This window comes from Oryctolagus cuniculus, chromosome 10 (genome assembly GCF_051225735.1).
Source record: "Oryctolagus cuniculus isolate XC-2025 breed Fujian yellow rabbit chromosome 10, ASM5122573v1, whole genome shotgun sequence".
Lineage (NCBI taxonomy): Eukaryota > Metazoa > Chordata > Mammalia > Lagomorpha > Leporidae > Oryctolagus > Oryctolagus cuniculus.
Window position 1 is genome coordinate 124444493 of NC_142876.1, and position 25064 is coordinate 124469556.

Consider the following 25064-nt stretch of genomic DNA (forward strand, 5'->3'; position numbering starts at 1 on the left):
GAGGCGGCTCGGCCCGCCTGTGCCACAACGCTGGCCCCCAGAGAAGTGGATTTCAAACGCACAGTTTGTCGTAGAGTTACCGTACACGGGTGTGACGTGTGCCCTGCACAGTGCTCTAATCCCAGGCATGAGCGGTCAGATAGGCACTGGCACGGCAAAGTTCGAGCGCACCTCCTCGGGTACACCGGACTTGAAGCTCAGCAGCCAGGGGCACTGGGGGGAGGGGCCCGGCGCGTCCGCAGGCAGGCACAGGGCTGCCGCCCTCTGAGCCGCGGGCACAGCTCCTGCGGCACGCACGGCTTGTGAGGCGGGCACAGAGGCTACCTCTGCCTTTACCGTGCCTTACACAGCTTCTCAGGGGCCCGGCAGCGTGGCTGCCCCCTCCACACATGCACACGTGTGTGCCCCACTCCTGTGAGCACACGCAGAGCCGGCCACCAGGAGACAAAGGATCTCAGGACTCGTTCTTGACCTGACCCCAGGGCCATGGGATTGCTGATTTCTGTGAACAAGCTACCAGACAGAGCTCCTGCCTCCTTCCTTACCTCACCTGGAGGCATAAGGAGAGAACTGGGCGCCCCAGGCACCCCAGGAACCCAGCTCTGGAGCAGGCGTCGGCGCCTGGCCGTCGAGTTCGGGCACCTCTCCTGCCATGAGCGCGCGACCTGCCAGCTCAGGCCTGCACCGCGCCCTCCTGCCTCTGCCAGGCCTGCCCTCCCTGCGTCTACGAGGGAGCTGCATCTCCACAGTGTCCCACGAGCCCCGGTAAAGTGAGAGAGCGGCCCCGGCAGGACCCCTCACAGTGTCAGAGTCCCTGAGCCCTGGAGCGGCCGGAGGTCACACTGCCCAGCTTCAGACATCCATGCACGGCACCGCCTGTTCTCCACAGCCCTGGTGCGAGGGTGCACTCGCTTCACTGAAACACGGCGTTAGGGGTTCTTCCTTTTTAACTCATTGCCATTAGCAGTGAAATCAGTCTTTTCCTAACACATATGGAAAGAAACAAATACGAGGGTGCTCCAAGCAGTCTGTGGGAAAATGGAATTAAAGGATACTTTATTTTGGTACAAAAACCTTGGGAATGGTCTATATTCATGATTACTTAAAAAAAACAAACAAAACAAAAACCATGGTTCAACTGCAAACTGCCTGAAACTCTTCTTTTACTGTACATGGGAAATCACTGTCCACATTTTCCCAGAAGGCAGGAAAACAGCTAGTTAGGCTGATCAAACAGGTAGCAGTTTCCCTCAGCAATATGTATGTTCACATAGGAAATGAGGTGACCGTGCCACATGTTAGCCCCAATAACACCGGAAAGTGTCAGGCAGGCCGCGGTGCCGGCGCCCTGGCCAGAGGGATTCCATCCTGGGGCGGGTGGTCCGTGCAGCACGAGCTCTGGTGGCCACAGTGGATGCCCCCCCCCCCCCAATCAGGACCCTCAGCAGACGCAGGCTGCAGCCTGGCCCGACCTTGGAGAGACCCCACCAGCGCCACTGCAAGGGCACCCCTGCGGCTCCCACGTGGCGCTATCAGAGCCACTCACTTCTCTGTGCTATGCGCTCGACAGGGGTGCAGACCCCACACATGCTCACCTCCATCCGACTTACATCATAGCCTGCCACTTCCTGAACACACAACCACGGCACCGAAGTTAGCAGCTCCCTCCGTGGCCGTGACTGCGCAGGGATGACCCCGCCCTTCAGAGCAAGCAAGGCCGGCACCACTGTCAGCCCCCGCCAGCCGAGTCGGCATCTTGTCCGAGAGGAGAAACCAGACTCGAAGCCGATCTCCCCGGCCCTGACGCCTGCCCCTCAGTCACAAAGGAAGGCACCTCCCTGGTCTGCTCTTATGTCTCCGTCACTCTCTGCTAACCCGACAGGGCCAGCTCTGCCGCCACAGGACCCCTCCGTGTCCCTAGTACGTTATCAGGAACTGTGCCCCGAAAACATTACCAAGCTTTTCCCTCTGCCTGGAACCAGGGGGAACACTCAGCCAGCCCGGCACCCGCTGGTGCTCAGAGGGGGTGGGGAGTGTGCCGCCCAACTCTGCATAGATAAGGCTGCCTCGGGCAGTGGGGACCCTGGCTCCCAGGGACCCTGAAGCGTAGACACAGGTGGTTCCAGCTCCCCTGGAACCCGTGGGCTACAGAGACCGCCTGCCTCTCTCAGGCAGGAATGGAACGGGAGACAGGTCTCCTGGCTCAGCGTGGGGAACAGGGAAACCAGGGGTCAGGATCTTCGCCGACTCCAGGAGGCCCCCAGGCTGCTCTGCTTGTCCTCAGCTAACCCACCCCGAGGTCTCTTCCACCCAAAAGCCTCGGGACTGGGCAAAGTGTGAAGCAGCAGAGACGCACAGGCAATCCCAGTCAGATGGCATCCTGTGCTGTCCACGCTCAGCAAGTGCAGCCCCCACCTTCAGCCTGGAGCACATACTATGAGGCGCCCGGGTGAGGGACACAGAGAATTCTATTTCCTTCACCCTGTCAGGGTCGCCGGGGCATCAGCAAGGGCAGAGGCGAGGAGACGCCGGCACCGGGATGAGGAGCCACACCCACGTCTCTGACCGGCCTGCCTGGCTCTCAGAAAACTCACCAATGTCCTCGTTTGAGCAATGCTGGCTAAAAATGGCACAACTTGAGTTGTGGGCTTTTCATGTGTTTGCACAGGGTCCCTGGACACGGATCTCAAATCAATGCCTCTGAAGGGGTGAAGGTAACACTGGCGATGACCACGGATGGCAGAGTTGGTGCAACGGCTGTGACGTGATAACCGCACGGGACCAGGCTGTGAGCCCAGGCAACCTTCCAGCCCCACTCCTTACCAACAGCTCTCGAAGGCTCACTACTCACAGTGCGCCTGCCACGGTGCACGAGCGCAGGAACGCACGGGTTTCCACCCCTCCGGGGAAGGTCCCTACCTTTGACGACCAAGTTGCCAGTACTGCTGGCCGTTCCGAAATGGTTGGTGGCTATGCAGGTGTAGCTTCCGGTGTCGGCCTTCGTCACGTTGACGATTCTGAGGTCCCCGTCTTCAGAGATGGTGATTCTGAAACAGCAAATGAACCCAAGGTGGTGACGTTTGTCTCAGGAGGCACCGGGAATTATCCCGCCTGTTCCGTCACCGTTCAGCTGTAAGCTGACCACGGCCTGTGAGGGCCGCCTGCACAGGATGTGTGTGCACAAATACACACACACAGAACCAGGGCTCGAGGCTCGTTCAGTGTTTGGAAGCCTTTATTGCGGAACGGGTCTCAACGTTCAGTTAAAGCGACTGTTTACAGGTATCAGACGGCTTGTCACCACTCTAGGGTGGCTCTTACCACGTGACAGCAAGGATGGCTCCTGTAGGTCACTGCTAGTATCTCTTTTCCAAAATTGTTTTGTTAAAGCTTCAAAATTTATTTAGTTTCATTTTATTTGAAAGGCAGACACACACACACACACACACACACGCAATCTTCCATTTGCTGATTCAATTCCCCATATGCCTACGATGGCCAGGGCTGGGCCAGGCCAAAGTCAGGAACCTGGAACCCACTGTGGGTCTCCTACGTGGGTGGCAAGGACCCAGCTACGTGAGCCATCACCTGCCGCCTCCCAGGTGCACGCCGGCAGGAAGCTGGACGGAGAGCAGAGCTGGGACCTGACGCAGGCACCCTGAGGTCTCACCGCTGCGCCCAGCGCTCGCCTCCACCGCTCCTACGGCTGCTGGCAAGCAGAGGGAGAGGCACCCCTGGACTGACCCCTGCGTGGCTGTTCATTGGAAGGGTTTTCTTTTTCTAGAGAAGATGCTTAAATTAAACAAGAAACCATTGAACATACTTATTCCTGACTAAATCAGATGCAAAACTTGAACTTAAAAAACTAAAACATTCGACAGCTTGGATGGCCTCGCTTGGGTCCCTGCTGAGACTCCGAGGGTCTTGCTGCTGACACAGCACCAGGACGGGAGGCCTGGCGGAGAGCCTGCTAGGAGCTGGGAGAAACAAAGGTGAAGGAGATGGATAGCCTGGCGGAGGCTGGTGGGAGATATCAAAGTGCTGGCAGACGCTGTGCCAGGGGAGCCCCGCTTGACCCGGCTGCTGCTGCGTGACTCGGAGCCGAGAGGCAGGTGTCCGCACTCCCCCAGTCTGCCTTCAAGGGTGTGCATGGCAGAGACGCGTTTGGGCCCCAACGGAGGTGTAAGTGCCAGCACCACCAGAGGAGACGTAAGAGACGCCCACTGCTGAACTGTGCTCGCCAGTCACCAACACGCAGGCCGATGCCCTTACACAGCGGCCAAGCTCGGCGAAGGCGAAGGTTTACAGGGAACTCAAACTACACCATGAGACGCAGGGATGCCATGTCTGTGTCGGCCTGTATGTGAGAGCCGAGGTTGCACGGTAACGTGCCTTGAAGCTACAACCTTTCACACGTGATTTAGTGCCAGCTCAACCACTGTCTTGGTTGAACAAACGCAGATGAGCAGAAGGTGGGCCAGCCCCACTCAGAGCAGTCGCTCACTGCCCTCCAGCTGAGCCCGCGGCTGCACGGAGCAGGTGCCCTGACCAACGCCGGGCGGCGAGCCACGCTTCACGACCCCCACAGCCACGGAGCAGCTCCCCAGCAGGTCATCCTCCTCCTCCTCCTCCTCCTCTTCCTCCTCCTCACAACACAGACTGCTGGAGACCGAGACGTGGGCATGAGAGGAGCCGGTGCGTCAGGCGGCATTTGTGTTTTGAACACAGAGTCATCTTCCGCGGGGTAGCGGGGTAGCAGGGTAGCGTGGGCCTCGGGGCTGGGAAACATATGAGACGTCCCCAGGGGCACGCTGGGTTTCCAAGCACTAACTTCAATTAGCCATCTGTTCCTTTTAAAGTCCTATTACTGGGATTCCAAAAATTACTCAAAACACTTGCCTATATTAAACCGTGAAATGAGTATGAATAAACGTGTTGAGGATCTGTCCTCGGACAGCTCGGGATCTGGTGCTGTCTGGAGTTCTGTGACCTGTTAAGATGGCCCCTGCCCAGGGCTGGAGCAGTGGCGCAGTGGGTTAATCCTCCACCTGCAGTGCCGGCATCCCACATGGGTGCTGGTTCGAGTCCCTGCTGCTCCTCTTCCAGTCCAGCTCTCTGCTATGGCCTGGGAAAGCAGCAGAAGATGGCTCACATCCTTGGGCCCCTGAACCCACATGGGAGACCAGGAAGAAGCTCCTGGCTTCTGGCTTCTGATCGGTGCAGCTCTGGCCGTTGTGGCCATTTGGGGAGTGAAACAACAGACAGAAGACCTTTCTCTCTGTCTCTCCCTCTCACTGTCTGTAACTCTACCTCTCAAATAAATAATAAAATCTTAAAAAAACACACGGCCCCTGCTCAAAGACAGGGCTGCTCTGCCTTGCTGTGCCGGACCCTGGCCTGGGGAGGGCACCGAGCAGCTCCCGCAGCCCCACCTGCTCCACTCCAGGGCCCCATGCTCGCTCCGAATCACAGCAATCAGACATGACCAGACACTGTCAGCTCTCTCTGGCGAGGTAGCAGCGTTACCCAAGTGGAGAACAACTGGTCAAAGTCAGCTCTTTTGGAAACCTCACAGATCCTGCCATGAACGTCTTCTACCATGAGATGGCACACGGCAGTGTCTGTTAGCTGCAGAGTGCTCCACAGATCTCTGCCCCCCGTCGTTTCCATGCCTGCCCCCTCCCTCCTCCTGGGGTCTCACCGCACCCCACACCATGCTGCCGCAGCGTGGGACGTGGCGGGCTCTCTATTGTCCTACTTATGGCTGCCTTGGGGTCTTGTCCACAAAGCTGCCCTCCGCCATCTCCCATGGGCGCAAGGGACAGAGCAGCTTCACTGCCACCATCCTCTCCAGCGTCGAGACGTCAGGCCTGCCTCCAGGCTAACACTGGAATCCCCAACAGCGGAGTTATCGATGAGCAGGGACACAGGGCTAAGGTCCCAGCGGCTGAAATTCCAGGCCGGAGGAGGCGAGTGAGGGGGATCATGTGTGGAAGGAAGCTTCCCACGTTGCTGCTCTCCAGCCGGGACCAGGTGGAGGTAGGACCCGTCTGCCGGGAGCTCAGCCTCTCCTTCCCCACGCCGTGCAGGGCAGGGAGGTCAGAACCCTGGAACTAAACCGCCTGGGCTCCACTCGGGGCCCATGACTGGCACGGACGTCCTCCGGTATCTTGCGTTCGCTCATTTCAGAAAGGGCAAGAGTCGAGCTGACGGCCTCTCACGGGGCTGGGGAAGAGACCCCGCCCAGCACGCGCAGCAAGCGTCTGCCAGGGCTGTGTGGGAGCCACCGCTCCAGGCCCTCACGGAGGCCGGCGGTGGCCGAGGCAGCTGCGGAGGGGCTCCGCCATCTGGGGTCGCACGACACATCATCACGCTCTCGCCGCACACGGGCCGCCAGGCAGCCTGACCTCAGAAGGGACAGAAACATCACTCACGGGCATTCACTAAACACCTGGCCTTGTGCAAGTGCGCAGTGATGGGAAAATCATGGATCTAGAAACACTGCCAGTGCGTAGCTTGGCACCTACTGCATTGAGTGCTTACAGGAAAGGGTGCGAGAGCTGTCCTCATGGTCATGCACCATCAGTGTGGGCGGGGACCCACCTGGCCCGTCAGGAGAGCCTGTTCCCTTGTCTACAGTGACTGCCTTAGGGGTACACCTGCCACCCAAGCCAGGGGCTGTTTGAGGAGACAGGCGCTCTGCTACAGGACTGTTAAATGGGGAAGGCGTTGGCAGTTGTTCTCCCTGCTCTATGGAAACAGCGTGCCTTAGGGAGGCAAGCCAAGACCAACCCGAGAGACAGCCAGGGCGACTGTGCGAGAGAGCGCCAGGGAGACAGTGCGAGAGAGCGCCGGAGCAAGCCCGAGAGCCCGTGACTTCTTCAAGCCCACTTCAGTCCACGCCTGGAGTCGGCAGCACCCCCGGATACCCTAGCTCTGTGAGCCCATAATCGGAGACCCTGGAAATGAGAGGTTCAGACCTCACAGCTGGCAGAGTGCGAGCTCTCTGAGCTTCAGTGGACCGGTACAGGGGACGGCGGCGATGGAGGCAGAGGAGGGAGTGGCGTCGCGACAGAACCTGCCGCCCGCGACCTGACAGCGCCCTCCTGTACACAGCGAGAGCCGCAAGCAGCGCCTGATATTTCTTCACTGACACAGCGGTGTCCTACGAGCACATGTGGCCACTTACGTCCGCGTATGGAAGCCAGGTATACAGCTGGACCCGCTGCCTTCATTTTGCTGTAAAGCACTGTAAGGACCAGCGAGGAGGTATGGTTGTCAGGTGCCAATCTGGACCACGTCAAGGAAAAGTGACACACTACTCGATACTAGCATTCAGTACTTGCGTCCTTTCTATCTAGATTTTATAGCAGCTTACAAGAATAGTCTTTCAACGAATATCTACAGTTTCCCATGACCAATCGTGCCTCGGTCCAGGCTGACTGCTTCATTTTCGTGTCTGTGTCCTGACATTTCTAAACTTCTGTGTGCTCCGTTTCGTCTTGCTTTCTCAGTTTGCACGTTGCCTGACCTGTGCTGCGAGCTTGGTCCTGAACTTGAGCTCCTCCCCCTGCTCGTGAATCCTGACAGAGATAAAAAGACTGGAAATGCAAACCCATGCCTGGCTCACAAAACAGACGGGCCCTGACCCACCTGCGGGCTCCTTCTACATCACTGATGCTGCCAGAAAGAAGTCGAAGCTCAGCAAGCAGCAAGAAGCTGCCGCTCAGGACTCACTTTTCCTGCGAGGAGCAGCCCCAAGTCCCACCCCAGGAGAAGTCAGCCCTCTGCCACCCGGGGACTGTGGAGCCGGGAGCACAGGTGCACGCCTGGCCAGGAAGGAGAACCTCTCTGAGTGAGGCTCCGGGTGGCAGAGCTGGCCTGGTCAATCCTACAAATCACAACCCACCTGGGACACAGGACCTTGAAAAAGCGCTGATCTTTCCTTCCCTGGGGCTCCAGTATCAGCTGACAAAAGCTGCCAACTCCATGAGAGTCCATCACCGGACACGGGAGGGCCCTTCCCAAATGGAGACCTAGGTGCTGTCTGAGCAGCTCTGTGTGCCGGTCGCCTGCTGTGTGCCGGTCACCTGCCGTGTGCCGGTCGCCTGCCGTGTGTCGGTCACCTGCTGTGTGCCGGTCACCTGCTTTGTGCTGGTCACCTTGAAGCACTTCCCTTTTAAAGGACTCCCTTAGACCACCACTGAGAACCCCCCTCCCCACTTCTGCCCACAATGGGGGTGTTCAATCTCCTTTCAACAAATAAGCAACACGCATCTCAAACTGCAAAGCTAAATCCCAAGTCTTCTTCACCGTGGCTGGATCTGAGATAACAGAGCTCACTCGGAATGTAGAAAACACTTCCACGCTGAGGCTGGGCTGCTCCTTTCATGAGTGCCCGGGGGCTCGAGGAGGCATGCCTGGAAGTTGGAGGCTGGGAGTGAGACAGGAGGCTGACACACGCAGGGTGCCAAGTGTCTGAAGCCCAGCGGGCAGGCCGCCTGGCCAGGCAGTAACGGACCATGACCCCAAGGGCACCTGCCAGCCTGGAGTTGAGGTCTGTGTCACTCCCTGAGGCAGGACGGGCTGGGGCCATCACTCAGCCCCTTGTCACATGACTCAGCGTGACCTGGTGACACACGTGTCCCCTGTGTTCTGTGCCGAGGATTTTCTTTACCTGAGTAAGTGGGAGATTTCACACAAAGACCTGTTCCTGGCTAAACTCGACACGGGAAGCTGCAGGGGAGCAGGAGGGGGCCTGCTAAGCAGACCCACCTCTTACGGAAGCCCCTGCCCGGCTCCTGGGGCCGAGCTTCGGACACCTTTGTTTAAGTCCCCAGCACTCGGGAGTGTATGCTGCAGGGGCTGGGCCCTGCTGGACACAAGACCACAACCTCCCCTGCTCCCAACAGGGCCTGCAGTGGACCCGAGAGCTACAAGTCCCCACAGTTTCCCACGGTGGCCACAGCAAAGTGCCTGGACCCACTGGATTTGGAGGCCCGGAGTCTGCAGGCCACTCTGGGTACTTCCTGTGCTGACAGCATTGTCCCCACATGCGTGTGCCAGCAGTCACGTGTCCTTTTCTGCACATCACGCCAGTCCCTTGGGTCAGGGCTCACACGCATGAGGTGTGGCCTCTTCCTGGTTGCACCTACAAGGCCCTGTCTCCAGATGCGGTCTCGCGGGGAGGTTCTAGATGAGGCTGAGGGACCCCAGCCCACAACAGTGGGCCTGGTGAGCTGGGAGCTCTGGGGCCCTGTGTGCCCTCCGCGGGGCGGCTCTTGTCCCTCTGTGTCCAGTACTGCCTGCTGGGCTTGCAGCTCAGATGCCCCTAACGCAGCAGACTTCAACACGACTGCTCCTTGCAGGGCAAACAAGCAACAGGACAGCGAGGATGAAGGATCAGGTGTAACCGAGAACGAGCAAAACACCACCGAGCAACGGGAGGGAAACGGAGGCTGGCCTCTCGCTCTAATCTCTTCGTTAGCTCAGTTTGCTCATCTGGGGGATTAATCTATCTTTCCCATTCTACCCTCTGTTTGTTACCCCTGGCAATTAATTAACATTTATTTTGATATTGAAATCAGCAAGCTACACGGGGGTGGTCTAGCCCAGAGAGCTGAGCTCTGGTTTGTCCTTTTTTAGAGTTTTATTTATGTTTTTGAAAGACAGGGAGAGAGAGAAGGGAGGGGAGAGACCAAGGGAGATACCTGCCATTAGCTTTTTCACTTTCTAAATGCCCACAACAGCTGGGTTGGGCCAGGCCGAGCTGGGAGCCAAGAACTCCATCAGGCGCTCAACTACTCGAGTCATCAGCCCTGCTTCCCGGACTGCACATCAGCAGGAAGCCGGATCAGAAGCAGAGTGCGACGCGAGCCAGCCACACTGACGGGATGCAGGCGGCCCAAACGGTATCTTCCCCACTGTGCCGAACACCTGAACACCTGCCCCTGAGCTCCTGGGCTCCGGCTTCCTTAGCTGTTCTGCACGGAGCCGAGCTGTGGGTTAGAGAGGCCTTGGCTCCACACTCCTCGGAAAACAAAGTCCACGCAGGAGTGAAGACGTGTGGGAAGAGAGAAGTGGCGGCTTCCCTGTGGGCAGGGGGGCTGGCTGGACAGCAGCTGGACAGGCTCCATGGAGGGTCCTGGTCCCGTGTCAGGTAAGGAACAGAAAACCAGGAGCGTGACCCGGCACAGGAGGGTGACCCTACACAGGATGGTGACCCGGCACAGGGCGGTGACCCAGCACAAGAGGGTGACCCGGCACAGGGGGGTGACCCGGCACAGGACAGTGACCCGGCACAGGGGGGTGACCCGGCACAGGGGGGTGACCTTGCACAGGAGGGTGACCCGGCACAGGGGGGTGAGCCAGCACAGGAGGGTGACCCGGCACAGGGGGGTGAGCCAGCACAGGAGGGTGACCTGGCACAGGAGGGTGACCCGGCACAGAGGGTGACCTGGCACAGGGGGGTGACCTGGCACAGGACGGTGACCCAGCACAGGGGGGTAACCCGGCACAGGAGGGTGACCCGGCACAGGGGGGTAACCCGGCACAGGAGGGTGACCCGGCACAGGGGGGTGACCCGGCACAAGGGAGTGACCCGGCACAGGGGGGGTGACCCGGCACAGGAGGGTGACCCGGCACAGGGGGGTGACCCGGCACAGGAGGGTGACCCGGCACAGGGGGGTAACCCGGCACAGGAGGGTGACCCGGCACAGGAGGGTGACCTGGCACAGGACAGTGACTCAGCACAGGGCGGTGACACGGCACAGGAGGGTGACCCAGCACAGGAGGGTGACCCGGCACAGGACGCCGGAGCCGCCTGGGGCCAAGCATCTCCTGTGCTTTGAGTTTCCTCAGCTACCTGCTCCATAAAACCCCAAAAGTGCGCTCCCTGTTAGCTGGAGTCTTCAAGGCTGCATAGTGAATTTCAAAAGATCTACGGAAATTCTTGGCCTGTGAGAGGGTGTGGATGAGCCTGTTGTGAGGTGCAATTCACAGCCGTTCGGAGTCCGGGCACGACAATGGCCCACAGGAAGAGGCCCCCTCCCAAAGCTCTCCCTGTCGCCTCCGGGCCGGCAGCAGACATCACAGCCGCACAGGTGCCTGAGACAAAGTTCCTGCAGATAGAATCCATCTTCCGTCTGGAGACCTGAGTTTAACAAAGCCCGGACAACCTGTGCACTTCAGTCCCTGCCTGGATGACTGACCGGCGGCTCAGACCTCATCCCCTGCAGACGCCAGGTCCCAGAAGCAAACTCCCTGTGCTCAGGGCCAGCGTTGGGAGGGCGCCACAGCAGGCGGCACTCATGTTCCCTGTTCCGAGTGACAGCGCAGGACCCACCTGGGGAACCGTGCCCCGGCACCTGAAGCTTTGCCGCTTTGTTCATTCGCAGGGCAAAGCCTGGGACACGGGCCCCCCATGTCTCGGGAAGAGGGGACTAAAACAAGGCCGTGTTCGGGGACGTGTGTTTGTCTGACATTTGTTTCTTGAATCACCTCCTTTAGTTCACGCACGAGCTCCATGTGTCCTCATTAACGCAAAGATTTAGAGTCCCTGTCTTCGGAGAACTTACGGCCGAGATAATTCCCCATAAATCTGCGTGGCAGCGTGAAGGGGAGCGGGGGAGGGACGCGACGCCGGCGCCGTATTTTATTCTCTGTGTTTCCGTGTGCTTCCATCGAAGCATCATGAGAAATAGCGTTTTTTACAGGAGGAAGAAAACATGAAAATAAATGGCAGTCGGGACAACGTGCGAGGACACGAGAGCGGATGCTAGGAGATGTTCAGTCACCAAGCGCGGCTGTCTTCCGAAAACCCGGGCCTGGGTGCGCAGGGGCTGAGACGCAGAGGGAGCTGCTCAGGCTCCCGACGGCTCTGAGTCTCTCACTTGGTAACAACCAAATCCCGAGAGTTAAATTCCAACATGCAGCGGCTGGCACAGGGTTCGAGGCCGCATCTCACACAGGCCTGCCGTGCTGTCCCATGCTGTCACAGTGAGTAGAAGAGGGAAAACGAGAAGTGGCGGCCCCCTCTGAGACGTCCCGCGACTCGCCTCCGGATCCCTGGTCGCCAGCAAGCAGTGTTCCTGTTCCGCGTTCTAGGGCTACGAGTCAAGGCAGCTTTTGCTAACGTGGAGAACTCTGCACTCTCCCCAGTGTGTCCAGCAGCAGAAGCACACACAAAGAAGGGACAAGGAACTAGGCTGGCGCTGTGGCACAGACCGTTAAGTCTCCGCCCGCAGCGCCGGCATCCCATATGGTCACCGGTTCAAGTCCTGGCTGCTCCATTTCCAACCTGACTCCCTGCTAATGCACCTGGGAAAGCAGCGGAAGGTGCCCAAGTGCTTGGGTCCCTGCACCCATGTGGGAGACCTGGATGAAGCTCCTGGCTTCTGCCTGGCCCAGCCCTGGCCACTGTGGCCATCTGGGGAGGGAACCAGCAGACAGATGATCTCTCTCTCTCTCTCTTCCCTTCTCTCTCTGTATTTTTGCCTTTCAAATAAATAAATACATGGTTTTTTTCTTTTAAAAAGAATGCACAATAAATTGAAGCAGAAATCACAGAAGGTTCCTTTTCCCCTCAGTAGCTAAAATGCCTGGAAGATGATATTAATTATTAATTAAAAAGCAGGCCTGCTCCACAGGTTACATGATTTCCCAAGCACAAGAGAGTGCAGCAGCACAAAAGCGAAATCGGCCCCTGCGTCCCCAGCTCTCAGCACTGTGCGCGCTGCACGGGCCTCTGTGCTTGCCTCACACTCTCCTACTTTATCCACTTCTCAGGGCGGAAGGCAAGGTGCCCCCTCCTAGATCAGGGTGTGTCATGACAGAGACCACGGTCAGGGTGCGACAAGTCCCCAACGTCCCTCCCTGGCCTGGCCTCACCACCTTCCCCGTCTGCAGAAGACGGAAAGCCCAGGTCACCCAGAGGTCGTGCAAGGCAAGCCTGGTCCACAGTTGCTCACAGCCCTGGCCACGCTCACGCCCGAGGCCGGAAGCCTTGTCTCCACCGCTGCCGCACTCGCCACTCGGCAGTCTCGTCCCCTCTCGGGGTTCCAGTCGCTGTCCTCAAAGCAGGGTCCTAATGGCAGCCCTCAGCTCACAGGGGTCTTGAGAGCGACCACGCGCAAACCCCTGTGCACCATGTGAAGTGCAGCAGTGCACACCCGTTGACTGGACAGCGCACACGCGTCAACTGGACATTGCACACCCGTCCACTGGACAGTGCACACCCGTCAACTGCACAGTGCACACCCATCGACTGGGCAGCGCACACCTGTCAACTGCACAGTGCACACCCATCGACTGGACAGTGCACACCCATCAACTGGACAGCGCACACCCGTCGACTGGACAGTGCACACCCGTCAACTGCACAGTGCAGCGGCAATGACTGCTTTCGCTAGTTCCAGCATCATTCACATCATCAATAGTCAAGAATCACATAAAACGGCTCAAAGCTAAAAATTAAAGCAACTGAATAAAGAAACTTGACGTCCCTACAACAGATGGCAATCAGGGCCATCAGTATCCAGTTGCCATGAGGGTGGTAAGCAAGAAACAAAGATGTAGACACCCAGGATTCTACTCCAGACCTCACGCTCCGTGTGCCCACTCCCAGGACCAAGGCCCTTCTGCCACTTTCTGACCAGGTACGCCACTGGCCGCGCTGGGCAGGCCCGGCTATTGCCAATTCAGGAACGCCCAAGGTTGCGGGGCTCACCCGCGAGGCATCGCCACGTTCTGCACACGACCTTTCACCTTCTGCCCAGAGGTGTCCAGAGCCCAAGCCCCAGCCCTTACGCTTCCTCCGCCCGTCCCAACTCCACATCCACACTGCCCTTTACACACTGGCAGGTGCCTTGCAAATACGGTAATCACCACATTAAAATTCCTCCAGGCTTGAGAATTTCATGGGCACCACTTCTCGGGTTTAAGACTCTGATTTCTAACCTTCTTCGCAGCTGGGTTGTGGTCAGAGATTCCTTAAGACACGGAGTGAAGTCTCCTGCTCTCCCCTAGGCACACTCTGCACCCGGTTTTCAAAAACCTTGGGGTCCCTTTCTGGGACAAACACAAACGTTTCCCAATCTTCAGTCCTGAAGGTTTTCAAAGCTGTATTTACTGTTTTAATGCTACACATTAAAAATTATTTATTTTTTATTAGGAAGGCAAAGAGAGACAGAGAAACACACAGAGATCTCCCATCTGCTGGTTCCCTTCCGCAAACGCTGGCAACAGCCAGGGCTGGACCAGTTCCAGGCCAGGAGCTGAGAACTCGGCTCAGGTCTCCCACGGCAGGAGAGCGACTACTTGCAACGTCACCTGCTGGGACTGGAAGCAGGCCGGGCTCCAGCCCCAAAGCACCCGGCACGGGACCAGTCTCCAAGCGGCGACAGAGCTGCCGCGTCCAGCACTCGCCCCGTGTGTCCTGCTGCCTGTGGGCTCCGCACGTGCTCGCGTGAGCTGGAGCTGCTGCCTGGGTGACTCCCCCCGGGAAATGGCTTCTGTGAGCTCCGTGCCTGCTGGCCTGGTGTACAGAAGAGAAATTCCCACCACCAACCCAGGACTTCACAGCGATCTTCCTCTCTGCTCTCCGCTGTGTTTTCTGGGTGGCAGGGGAAGCTACTTCTTTTCAAGGAACCGTCCAACAAAAGCCCTGGGAAGCCGCACAGGTGATGGGATTTGACACATGACTCTCACGGTGACAGCGCATTCAGAGGCTTCATAGTAGCCCTCTCCCGCTTAGCAGGCGAAATCCACAGAACCTCCGTCTCTTTCCAAGGGAAGCTGGCGGCAGGAATTGCAGAGCTCAGGAAAGGGGCAGGGAGCGCCGTCACTCAGAGCGTCCCAGTCGCAGTGGCCGGGTGGACCACGGTGACTTAGAAACGCCAGTGATGGCGGGGGTTTGGCCAGGACCAGCAGGGAGGGGCAGGACTGCGGCAGCAGAACACGGAGAGTCTGACCTGCTTAGAGCAGAGGACGCTGTCAGACGCGCATGTTCTGTGCGTGAGAGACGGTTTCCTGGAAGTCCTTCTCTTGGAAAACCTGGCAAATGAGGCTTTTTCTGTAAATGTTAAACTTGAAAGGATGAAAGGAATACAGCCATTGCTAAAGCAGCAGTCTCAAGTCACAAACTAAGTGTGCTCCCACCACTTCTAAAGGATCCACAGTGTCACATCTTCCAACGGATTCCTAAAATCGTGCGAATGTTAGGTCCGGAACGTCCCCTGCAAAGCACGCCTCTGTGCTCCACCGAGCAGCTGCAGATCAAGGCAGGCACCCGCCACACAGGCTGGCCTTGGGTGGATGAGAAGGAACTGCACACGCTGAGTGTGCACCTGCATGTGTGTACCCAGGAGTCCGTGTCTGTGTGACACAGAGAGGGAGGGAGGAGGGAGGGATGGGAGAAAGTTGGAAAGAATATAAAACACCAGGAGGTCTGTATAATTAATTGGCAGTCCCCCAGATACGCCAGAAATCAGAGCTGCATTACACCCCTGCGCTTGGAACAGAGGAGCCGGGCGTTTTATCCGAGCGGTCGGGCTCGTTTCCTAACGTGCGCCCCTCGGCTGACGCACAAGGCACTTTAGGAAACGTGGCCCAGAGTGAACGCTTTCCTGGCTGCTGCCAGTTACAGCCTCATTTGCAAACGTTTACGCCTCCTGATGGTCACCGTGCAGCTCCGTGTAAGAAGGAACCTCGCCGTTGCCGAGGTTCCGGTCGAGCAGGGAAACTCCCGGCCACAGCAGAAAACCAACCTTCAGTGCATCTGAAGTCTCCCTTCCACACAGCCTCTGCTGAAACGGTCGCCCCTGACTGCTAATGCACAAGCTGTCCTTTGTGATTCCCGTCTCTGGGCCATTCTAGGAATCCACTAGAATTATTATTTATTTCCTGCATTATTTATTTCAATAATTCTGAAACTCCTCTTATTAGTTTTGTGTTACATGGAAAGATTTATGTAGTTCCAGAAAAAAATATTGTGTGAGCGTGAACTGCAGCGGGCAAGGTTACGGCCGGCTCGTGTTACAGCAGTGAATTAACTCCGGGTCATTCGCCAGCACAGCTCAGGTGACGAATGGGCAGTCAGAGAGGCCAAGCCCTGTATTTGGAGGGCCCCGCACAGGGCAGGGGTCTGCTGCAGCCTGCTCTGGAGCTCTGTTCCCACCCAGCCGTTCTCCGACCAGCTCCAAATCATTCCCTTCTAAGGATATTAATCATCTTCCTAATCCTTGCAGCCTTCCCAATCAACCAACTAAAAAGCAAAGAAAGGAAAGTCCTTTGTCTGTGGTCTGCTGAGCCTTGGCTTGTCCAGATCAGTCAGAGACGTCTCCTGAGCATGTGCTCCGTGTTGGGCCCTGTGGAAGCCACCGCAGGGGTTGTGAAGCCCCAGCCCCCTGTGCAGTGGACATCACCGTGCTGCCCACCATCGTCCACTCCTCTGTGTCAGGCGCCAGCAATCCCGGTCTTCCTCGGGAAGCCACACCTCCCCACGCTCAGACTGGGCACTGTGGGCGGTTCTGGCACCAACCCAGCCTGCCAGAGGGTTCATGTGACTCAGGGCTGCCCTTGGGAGAGCAACTCATGTTCCTGGCTACAGCGATTGGGACGGGGCAGGCAGGAGAGCTCGTATGGGCCGGTCAGAGAGAACGGGCGTCGCTCTGAGCAGTTTAGGGAAAATAAGGGGTGTGCCTTCTGCTGGGTTCACCTGTCACACTGCCCGACAGCCAGCCTGAGCACGAGACCCACAGACGTCAGGCGCTGACGGTGCACTCCTGGGCCACTGGCCACACTGCAGCCACCAGTCCTTCCTTTTGAAGGGAAAGGAACCCACGCAGCGAGATTATGGTGACAACTGCCAAACTCAGTAAATGTGATAAAAATCATAATTTGGGTACAAATGGATGAGGTTTATAATTGGTCACTCATACCTCAATGAAGTTGGTAAAAAATCCACTGGAAGCCATTTTGAGTTGGGCTTCCGTGACCTGCTGCCCACAGAGCTGTGGTGAACTCGGTCTCTCTGGGGGAGGTGACAGGTCCCCAGAGGGCGCATCCAATGGGGATGCGTCCAGGAAGGGTGCACGCCTCCTGGGCCTCCTCCCCTGCAGAGCCCTGTAGTGCAGCTCCCTTCCTCATGGGACAGAGAGCACGTGGGCTCCGCGGAGGTGCTGGACCTGGGGAACCGCTGTCGGCAGTGGCGGCTTCTGGAGGGGCAGGGCCTTCGAGACACAGCACGTGCTGGGCCTGCCTGCTAGTGACGTGTCCCCAAGAGGTTTCTCTGCCTTGTGACGGAACCTTCCAGGGCCCAGTCGTCCTCTTTAGCGTGATTTCTCTTTGTTACCTGTGCTGTCAGGTTCGCCGACCCAACCGGACAGTCCTCAGACTTCTCCACGTACCCTGTCCACGTGGTGGTGGGGCCTGGGGGGACGGTGTGTGCGGCTGCTTCCCGAGCCAAGGATGCGACCTCAGATTCCGACCCCCGTCTCACGTTTGAGGAGGGAGGAAGAAGCACGCGGCTATCAACCTCCATGCCACGGAGAAGAGGAGAGACGTGCGGCGCAGGCGTCAGCCTCGCTCCAGCTGCCAACACACCACTTGCGCACCATTTCTGAGGTCAGCGCGGAAAACAGCAAACGCGAGCTCAGCGTGTCTGCTCCAGCCGAGGCCACCTGGGCAGGCCGGGAGGCTGGAAGTGGGGCAAGGCAGACTCGCCTGTCTTCCCAGGGAGAAGGGTGGCAGCTCTACGACGATCCCCACCCCACCCTGCTTCCAGCTCAGACAGCACCAAGGAGGAGAGGCACAGCGACTTCGTGACTTCCGCTCAAGCGAAATCTCATCCAAACCGCCGTGGGGTGTGCGTGCGTGCGTGTGTCTGTGTGTGCATGTGCCTGTGTGCGTGCATCTGTGTGCATCTGTGTCTGTGTGTGTCTGTTTCTGTGTACATCTGTGTGTGTGTGTGTATGTGTCTCTCTCTGTATGTGTGTCTATGTGTGCATGTGTCTGTGTGTGCATCTGTGTGTCTCTGTGTGTCTGTGTGTGTCTGTGTATCTCTGTGTGTGTGTGCATGTGTCTATGTCTCTGTGTGTGTGTCTCTGTGTGTGTCTGTGTGTGTGCCTGTGTGTGTGTGTGTGTGTGAACAAACCGCCCTGATGCAGGCACTTGGAAGGCAAGGCATTTGTGTCCAGACTCACGTCTCCAGCACGGTCCACACACACAGCGAGCCTGGCTGAATCCAGCACTTGCTGACTTCCCCAGGCCCAAGCCCAGAGCTCTGGCCTCCGAGGTGGCTCCGCTCCGTGCAGCTGTGAGTGGGCAAAGGAACCTCTCTGCAGGACGAGAGTGCACGACACCAGGAAGAAGGGCTCTGCAGGGCGCAGCCTGCACTGTCCCAGAGACCGCGCTGAAGCCCACGGGCAGCGCCAAGGGAACCAAGTGCAAGCATGGGAGAACCTCAGCTGCGGTCGCCCGCCACCCTCGGAGACTGGCTACGGCCTCCTGCCTGGGCACTGGGACACAGCAGAGGACACGCTGCCGGATGGGGCGGCGCCAGACAGGGACAGCGGAGGGCAGCACCCCGAGAAACAGCGCAAAGTCCACGAAAGGCCGGAGGAGCAGGCGGCGCCCACTGGGTGGACCTGAGCCGCAGGGTGCCTGAGCGCAAGGAGGCAAAGGGCGGGGAGCATCTCCCTGCAGCGGTGACCGGGGGTTTCCTGCTGAGGGTGTGCAGGAGACGCGGTGCCCGAGACAGGGCCCCAGGTCTGTGACTCCACTCGTAAACGTGGTGCACGTGACCGGAACCCAGAGCCCGGTTCCAAGTCAGGGACTGTGGCAAGACCTCTGCCTTGTTCCCACCACACCTGCAGCCTCCCGATGGCCTGGCATGCGGGCAGCAGAAGTGACCTGCCTGCGAGTGAGGGCGCGTGAGGCCCGGACAGGGGTGAAGCAGTGGGTAGGGCCGCAAGCGCTGTTCTTGGAGCGAAAACCGCAGTGCAGCTCCATCGGTGCCGCGATGAGAGCCGAATCACCGACAAATGGCAAATGTTCTAAACCGTGGCTTCCTCACCTAAAACTACACACTGGCCTGGGCGGGGATTTAAAAAATTAATTGGAAATAAGCGTTTTGAAAACTATGCAGTGCTTCCATGTGCATCGGCTCAGGGCTCGTTTCTGGACATTACAGGGTCACTGACCCGTCTGGGCCCTGGGCCAGCAGAGCCCACGTGCGTGGGAGCCTGGAAGAGGGCCAGGGTCTTGGGCTCAGCCCAGAGCTTCTGATCAGCATCTGAATGCAATGGAGACACGAGGTCACTGAGGTCAGAGACACCCTGGACCACGGATTGGTGGCCCGTAGTCTCCCAAGTTCCCGCTTTGAGAGGACAACGGTGGAAGAGTCGGCACAGCGCCCAAGCTTCCTGGCAGGAAGTGAGTATAACCTGATCCTGATTTACTCCCAGTGGTTTTTCCCAACATCCAACTGAGTAGCCAGTTGGTGCCCTGGGGAACTGCTGACTTCAGTCTAATTTTCTTAGGTGGTCCTGGGGTGGCCGAGTTTCTCCACTGGGGCTGCTGGTGACATGGATGAGGGCGGGGGGCACAGCTCCCTGCGGTTTCTGATGACGCAAACTTGAGAGAGAGGCTCACATAACATCATACATTCATCTGCGAGGCAGAGAGAGAGGCAGAGAGAGCTCCAGTCTGCTGGTTCACTCCCCAGTGCTCTCAACGGCCCGGGGGCTGGAGCCGGGAGCAGTGAGCTGAACCCAGAACTCTTGAGAGTGGCAGGAACCAACAGCCACCGCCGCCTCCCAGGGTCCGCGTTGTCAGGACGCCGGGAGCCAGAGCTGGGAACTGAGCCCAGTGCCGCAGGGCAGGGCACGGGCGTCCTAACAGAACCATGACTGCTTCGCCCAAACGCCTGGCCCACGGATGACACTTCACAGGCGTGAGTGTCCGTGTTCCTATGAAGCTTCAGGAAGCAGCAGAGCTTACGTGACCCAGCGTTCAGGAAACACGTAGGCCCTGAGAGCCAGCCGTGGGCCTGGCAGCGGGCTGGGTGTGCAGGATCAGGGCTGGTGGTGTGCGCGGGGCTCCCAGTGCTGGGGTGGCCACGCACTTGGAGTGGCCATTCTTCTTCATGCACCAATTCAATAAATGCCCAGTGAGTTCCCTCCCACGGAGCAGCCCCACCGCCTGGGCACTGTGCGTGCAGCAGACAAAACCACGCCCAGGAGCTTAAACCTTGCTGGAAGGAGGGGGCAGCAGAAAAAGCAAACCATGGCCCCGGTGACCGAGCTGAGGGCTAAGACAACGAGCGTGGGGCTGCAGGGCCCAGAGGAAGGGCTGCCGTGGGCCAGCTCTGGGCGCCCGGGGGAGGGGGGGGGCAGCAGAGCAGCTCCTGGTGGAGCAGGGGAGGAGCCGCCCCGGCATGAGGCACAGGGAACTGCTGAGCCCGGGGCCACGGGAAGCCCAGTCTGACTCAGAGGGACAGAGAAGGCCACGGACGTGCACGAGCTCAGGCCGCACTCACAGACACCGGGCATCCAGGGCCAGCGAGGGGACGGCCCTACTGCGTGCTGTGGGCACCACACAGCAGCTGGAGAGGAGGGACCACTGTGGAAGAGGGCGCTGACACCCCACGCACTGCGCACGCGGGGCAGTCTCCGTGATTCACGGGCACCTGGCTGACAGGACTCAGTGCCGCAGGGACGCCATGTGGCGCGGGATGTATGTTTCTGAAGACTGCGTGTGTTGCGTTCACTGTCCAGCACCCATCACCCCTTTCCAGCTGACCCACGTTTCTCCTGAGGGGCAGCTGCTCCAGCCGGGGTCAGCCTGGTGGGACTACAGCCAGGGCCTTCCCATGGCCCACGCCGCAGCAGTCACACACCTTTCTCCTGCTTGGCAGGACACGGGCGGGAGTGGGGAGCAGAGAGCGGGGAGGGCTCCCCTCCCAGGGCGGCCTTTCTGCGTCCTGCCGGAAAGTAGCACTAGCGCCCTCTCTCCGGCTCAGCCCCTCCCAGGGCCCACTCCCTTTCCAGCCTGCTTCTTCCCAGAGTTCCTAAGCCCCTCTGATCCTTCCAATAAAGCTCCTGTTTGCTCGAGTCAGTTCCGTTAACTGCAACCCAAGAGCGCGGACACGTGGAGCCTGGGGGACAAAGGGCCAGCGCCAGCGAGAGTGAGAGCCGAGGCAGGAGAGAGCTGGGTCTCTCCCACACTGCCCGGGGGCCTGGCTGAGGCCCGGTGATGAAGACTCCGGCTTTGGATGAGCATTTTAATAACAAAAATCCCCCGAGGAGACTTCTCCTCCTGCAGCATTTTTTTTTTTAAAGCACCGCTCGCTTTTCTCGGAGGAAATTCAAGCCAAGATGCAGACAGGCCTGGCCTCCGTGATGTCTAAGGTCCGGAGATTCGATAATTCTTGAGTTCCAATGACAGCTTTCATATCACTTAAATTTCCCAACAAGATTGCCTTTGACATGTTTCTCTGAGCACATTTTCCTCAAGCGGAAATTGACGTTGATGAGGAAGAGAAGAGGCAACGGATTTTTACAGACAAGCCACGGATAGCAGAGGCCGGCATCCCAAATATCAGCCGCACGGCCGGAGTGAGCCCCGTTGCCCAGGCCAACTCCCCCCGCTGCGCTGTGGCTTCACCTCAAAGCGTGGCCACATTGCCGTGGCCGTCCCTCCAGGTGCCGTGGGAAGCATGACACAGTGAGGACTGCGTGGTTCCCCAGCAAGGGCGGCGCTGTCTGCACTGTTTCCTGATGGCAGGGTGGCTCCCCCCAGGGGCGCACGCCCCCTCCAGCAGGAACCTCCTCACCCTAAGACGAGGACAGAGCACTTTTAATTTATCAGAACGGACGCCTCTGGGCGTTGTCATAATCTCAGAGATCGTCCCGCTGGAAAACGACTGTGCGTGCGCCCTCAGACGCCCACCGTAGCAGGGCCTACATCTGTTGGCTGTCAGCGCACAGGGACCCCCCGCTGCCCAGGCCGTCCACTGCTCCTGGGTATGAGGGGTCAGCGGGGCACTGGCTGGGGTGGGTGGGATGACGGGGCCACATGTCTCTGCCTCACTCAGCAGGCTCCCTTCTCCCACACGGTAGTTTGAACAACATAGCATTTGCACGGCACCTGGCGGGGGGCAAGCAATTTTTTTTGCAGATTTATTTATTCGAAAGGTAGAGTGACGGAGAGGGAGAGACGGAGACAAAGAGGTTTCTATCCATTGGTTCACTGCCCAAATGGCAACAACAGTAAAGTCTGAGCCAGGACAAAGCCACTCTGGTCTCCTATGTCTGTGGCAGGGGCCCAAGCACTCGGGCCATCTGCTGCTGCTTTCCCAGGCCCATCCGCAGGGAGCTGGATCGGAAGTGGAGCAGCTGGGATTGAAATCAATGCTCTGATACGGGATTACGGTGTGGCAAGTGATGCCTTAACCCCTGTGCCATAATGCCGGCCCTCTGTGCAAGCAATCTTGAAAGTGTCTGCTGGTGCAGATTTGACCGGCATTCATTGGCCAACACGAGCCACACGGCCACGCCCGGAGCCCGGGAGGGAAGGTGCCACTGTGGGTACAGGGAAGGCAGGTGTGAGAAGTAGGCCAGCCACGGTGCCCTCCTGTGCTCAAGCGGCAGATCTGACAGCTAATGCCTAAGCTAATCTAATATCAGGAGGAGGTTGCTTCTTCTGAAGAATCATGGGAAATAACGAAGACTCAGCAGCTCATTAACCTCCCTTTTGGATCCAAGAAATGCAAACTATTAACATTATCAACCAGATTTTATTAACGTGCACTCTCCCCGTCTTATACACGGTCTACAGCTTTAACAGCATGATTTCAGAAAGGAGTACTTCAGAGTCTGTGGGAAAGCGGCATGAAAGAGGACTGTGTTTTGGTGCCAAAGGAATTCTGAAACCTGCCCAGTGGTTAACAGTCTGCACCCTCCATGACCCTCGGCATGGACTTGAAAATCTTTCTGAACTAAAATAAACTCACCTTTTTTTCATTTGACAGGTACAGTTATAGACAGTGAGAGAGAGAGAGAGAGACAGAGAGAAAGGTCTTCCTTCTGTTGGTTCACTCCCCAAATGGCCACTACGGCTGGAGCTATGCTGATCTGAAGCCAGGAGCCAGCTGCCTCCTCTGGGTCTCCCATCCGGGTACAGGGGCCCAAGGACTTGGGCCATCCTTCACTGCACTCCCGGGCCACAGCAGAGAGCTGGACTGGAAGAGGGGCAACCAGGACTAGAACCCGGCACCCATATGGGATGCCAGCACCGCAGGTGGAGGATTAACCAAGTGGGCCACGGTGCCGGCCCCAAATAAACTCATCTTTTAATTAGATTCTCCACAAACATTTTGAAGTAACCTCACCCAGGCTGTATTCCAGTCTGTCTGAAGGTTTGTGTTTTGTTTTGTGTTAGAGAGAGAGAACTTTAAAAATTTATATTTTTAAAAGTTTAAAAGTTTGAGATAGAGAAATAGAGAGAAATCTCCCATCTGCTGGTTCACTCCCCAAATGCCCATAACAGCGGGGGCTGGGCCAGGCCAAAGCCAGAAGCATCTCCCATGTGGGTGGCAGGGACCCGAGGGCTTGAGTCATCCCAGGGTGCGCCTGAGTCGGAACCTAGAAACAGGACCCAAGCACCGTGACACCACATCAGGCATCCCAAGTGGTCTCTTAATGGCGATGGCAAATGCCCATCTCAAAAGACAGTGCGTTCACAAGAAAGTAACCCCTGCATTTCTTGTCCTGTGGTCCACGTGGCACTGAGAGATGCCTGAAACACTGGTGAACCACGCAAGAGCAGTGGCTCCACCTCTGACGGGGGCATGAGTCATACGCCACACTCTCTGCGGCATCGTGAACCAGAGAGCCGACTGCACGCATCCACCAAGGTTTCCAGGGAATTATCTCAAACCAATTTTCACTAGGAATGTAGCCTTTTACCATCTCCACAGGTTCAAAAAGAGAAGTGTTTTAAAATTCAGAACCCACACCTAAGAGGGTGACAGATGTAAAGAAATGCAGCTGAAAATGAAGTTCTTCGTTTCATTTTGGAATATTTTCCTCTAAGGATACCATGAGACCGATTTTCAAAGGACTTTGAAGATAGAGCTGTAGTGTTTCATGCCCGTGTGATTGAGTCCAGGAAATATTACCTGAGTCTTGGCAGTGGAATTTGAAATGCTGACTTGAAATATCTTCATTGAAGTTGTACAAAGTTAAACAGAACTAGAAAGTTATTTAAACTGGCTTTCACATTTTCTTAAATTCCCTATCAGCTGACAGCAAAGCCTCGTCCCTCGCAGGACAAAGACTGGAGAAGCGCTGAGCGTCTGCGGGGACAAAGTGACTTTCAGAGGGCCCAGCTGCTTCTGCTGGGCGGAAGCCATCGTCCGGACACTTCACTCACTGACAAACTAGTACAGGCCCAAAGATGAAGGACCGGTCATCTCAGCTGAACGTGGGACAGGCGAGCTGCGCAGTGTGGCGGGAGGAAAGATTTCTTTTAAAATAATAACTAGGTTTAAGTAGGCCACCTCCAAACCACGGGACACTCCTCAGACAGCTGCACACAGAACACTGACAGCTCCAGGGGGCTTCAGAGTCCCGTATTAGGAAAAACCTGTGCACGGGTTTTCAGGGTGTGCAGCGCCATCATCAACTTCTCTTTCAATTCCATTTCCCATTAACCTTTGGACGCCCTGTATCAGACGCAGGAGCACTGTGAAGGAACCAGACGCCCATGTACACGCAAGGGCACTCCGGCCCCGCCACACGCCACACGCCACACGCCACACTGAAACCTCACCAGGTGTCCGGCGTCTCAAGGAGTGTCACGCAGAACCTCGCAGGTATCACGGACGTGACTGAAACACACTCACTGCCTTCGGACACTCGCTCTCAGGATGTGCTCTGCCTCCTGCTATTTAATCTGTCTCCCCCGGAAGCTCATCCCCTGGACCTGAAAGGACTTCGAAGATTGCATTACTTCCTTGATGTCCACACAGGGCCGTGGTTTCCAGGAATGACCGCACGGATGCC

The 25064-nt window shown here is 57.6% G+C and overlaps 1 protein-coding gene across 37 annotated transcripts in view; it reads right to left on the reverse strand.

Annotated features, from left to right (window-relative positions):
• CNTN4 (contactin 4) overlaps positions 1–25064 on the reverse strand; it is a 730703-nt gene that overhangs the window by 54342 nt on the left and 651297 nt on the right. For all 37 annotated transcript variants that reach the window (XM_089305698.1, XM_089305711.1, XM_051831894.3 and 34 more), the window contains one exon: positions 2920–3047. In XM_089305698.1, the coding sequence (XP_089161824.1) occupies positions 2920–3047 (128 nt within the window). The remainder of the gene's footprint in view (positions 1–2919; positions 3048–25064) is intronic.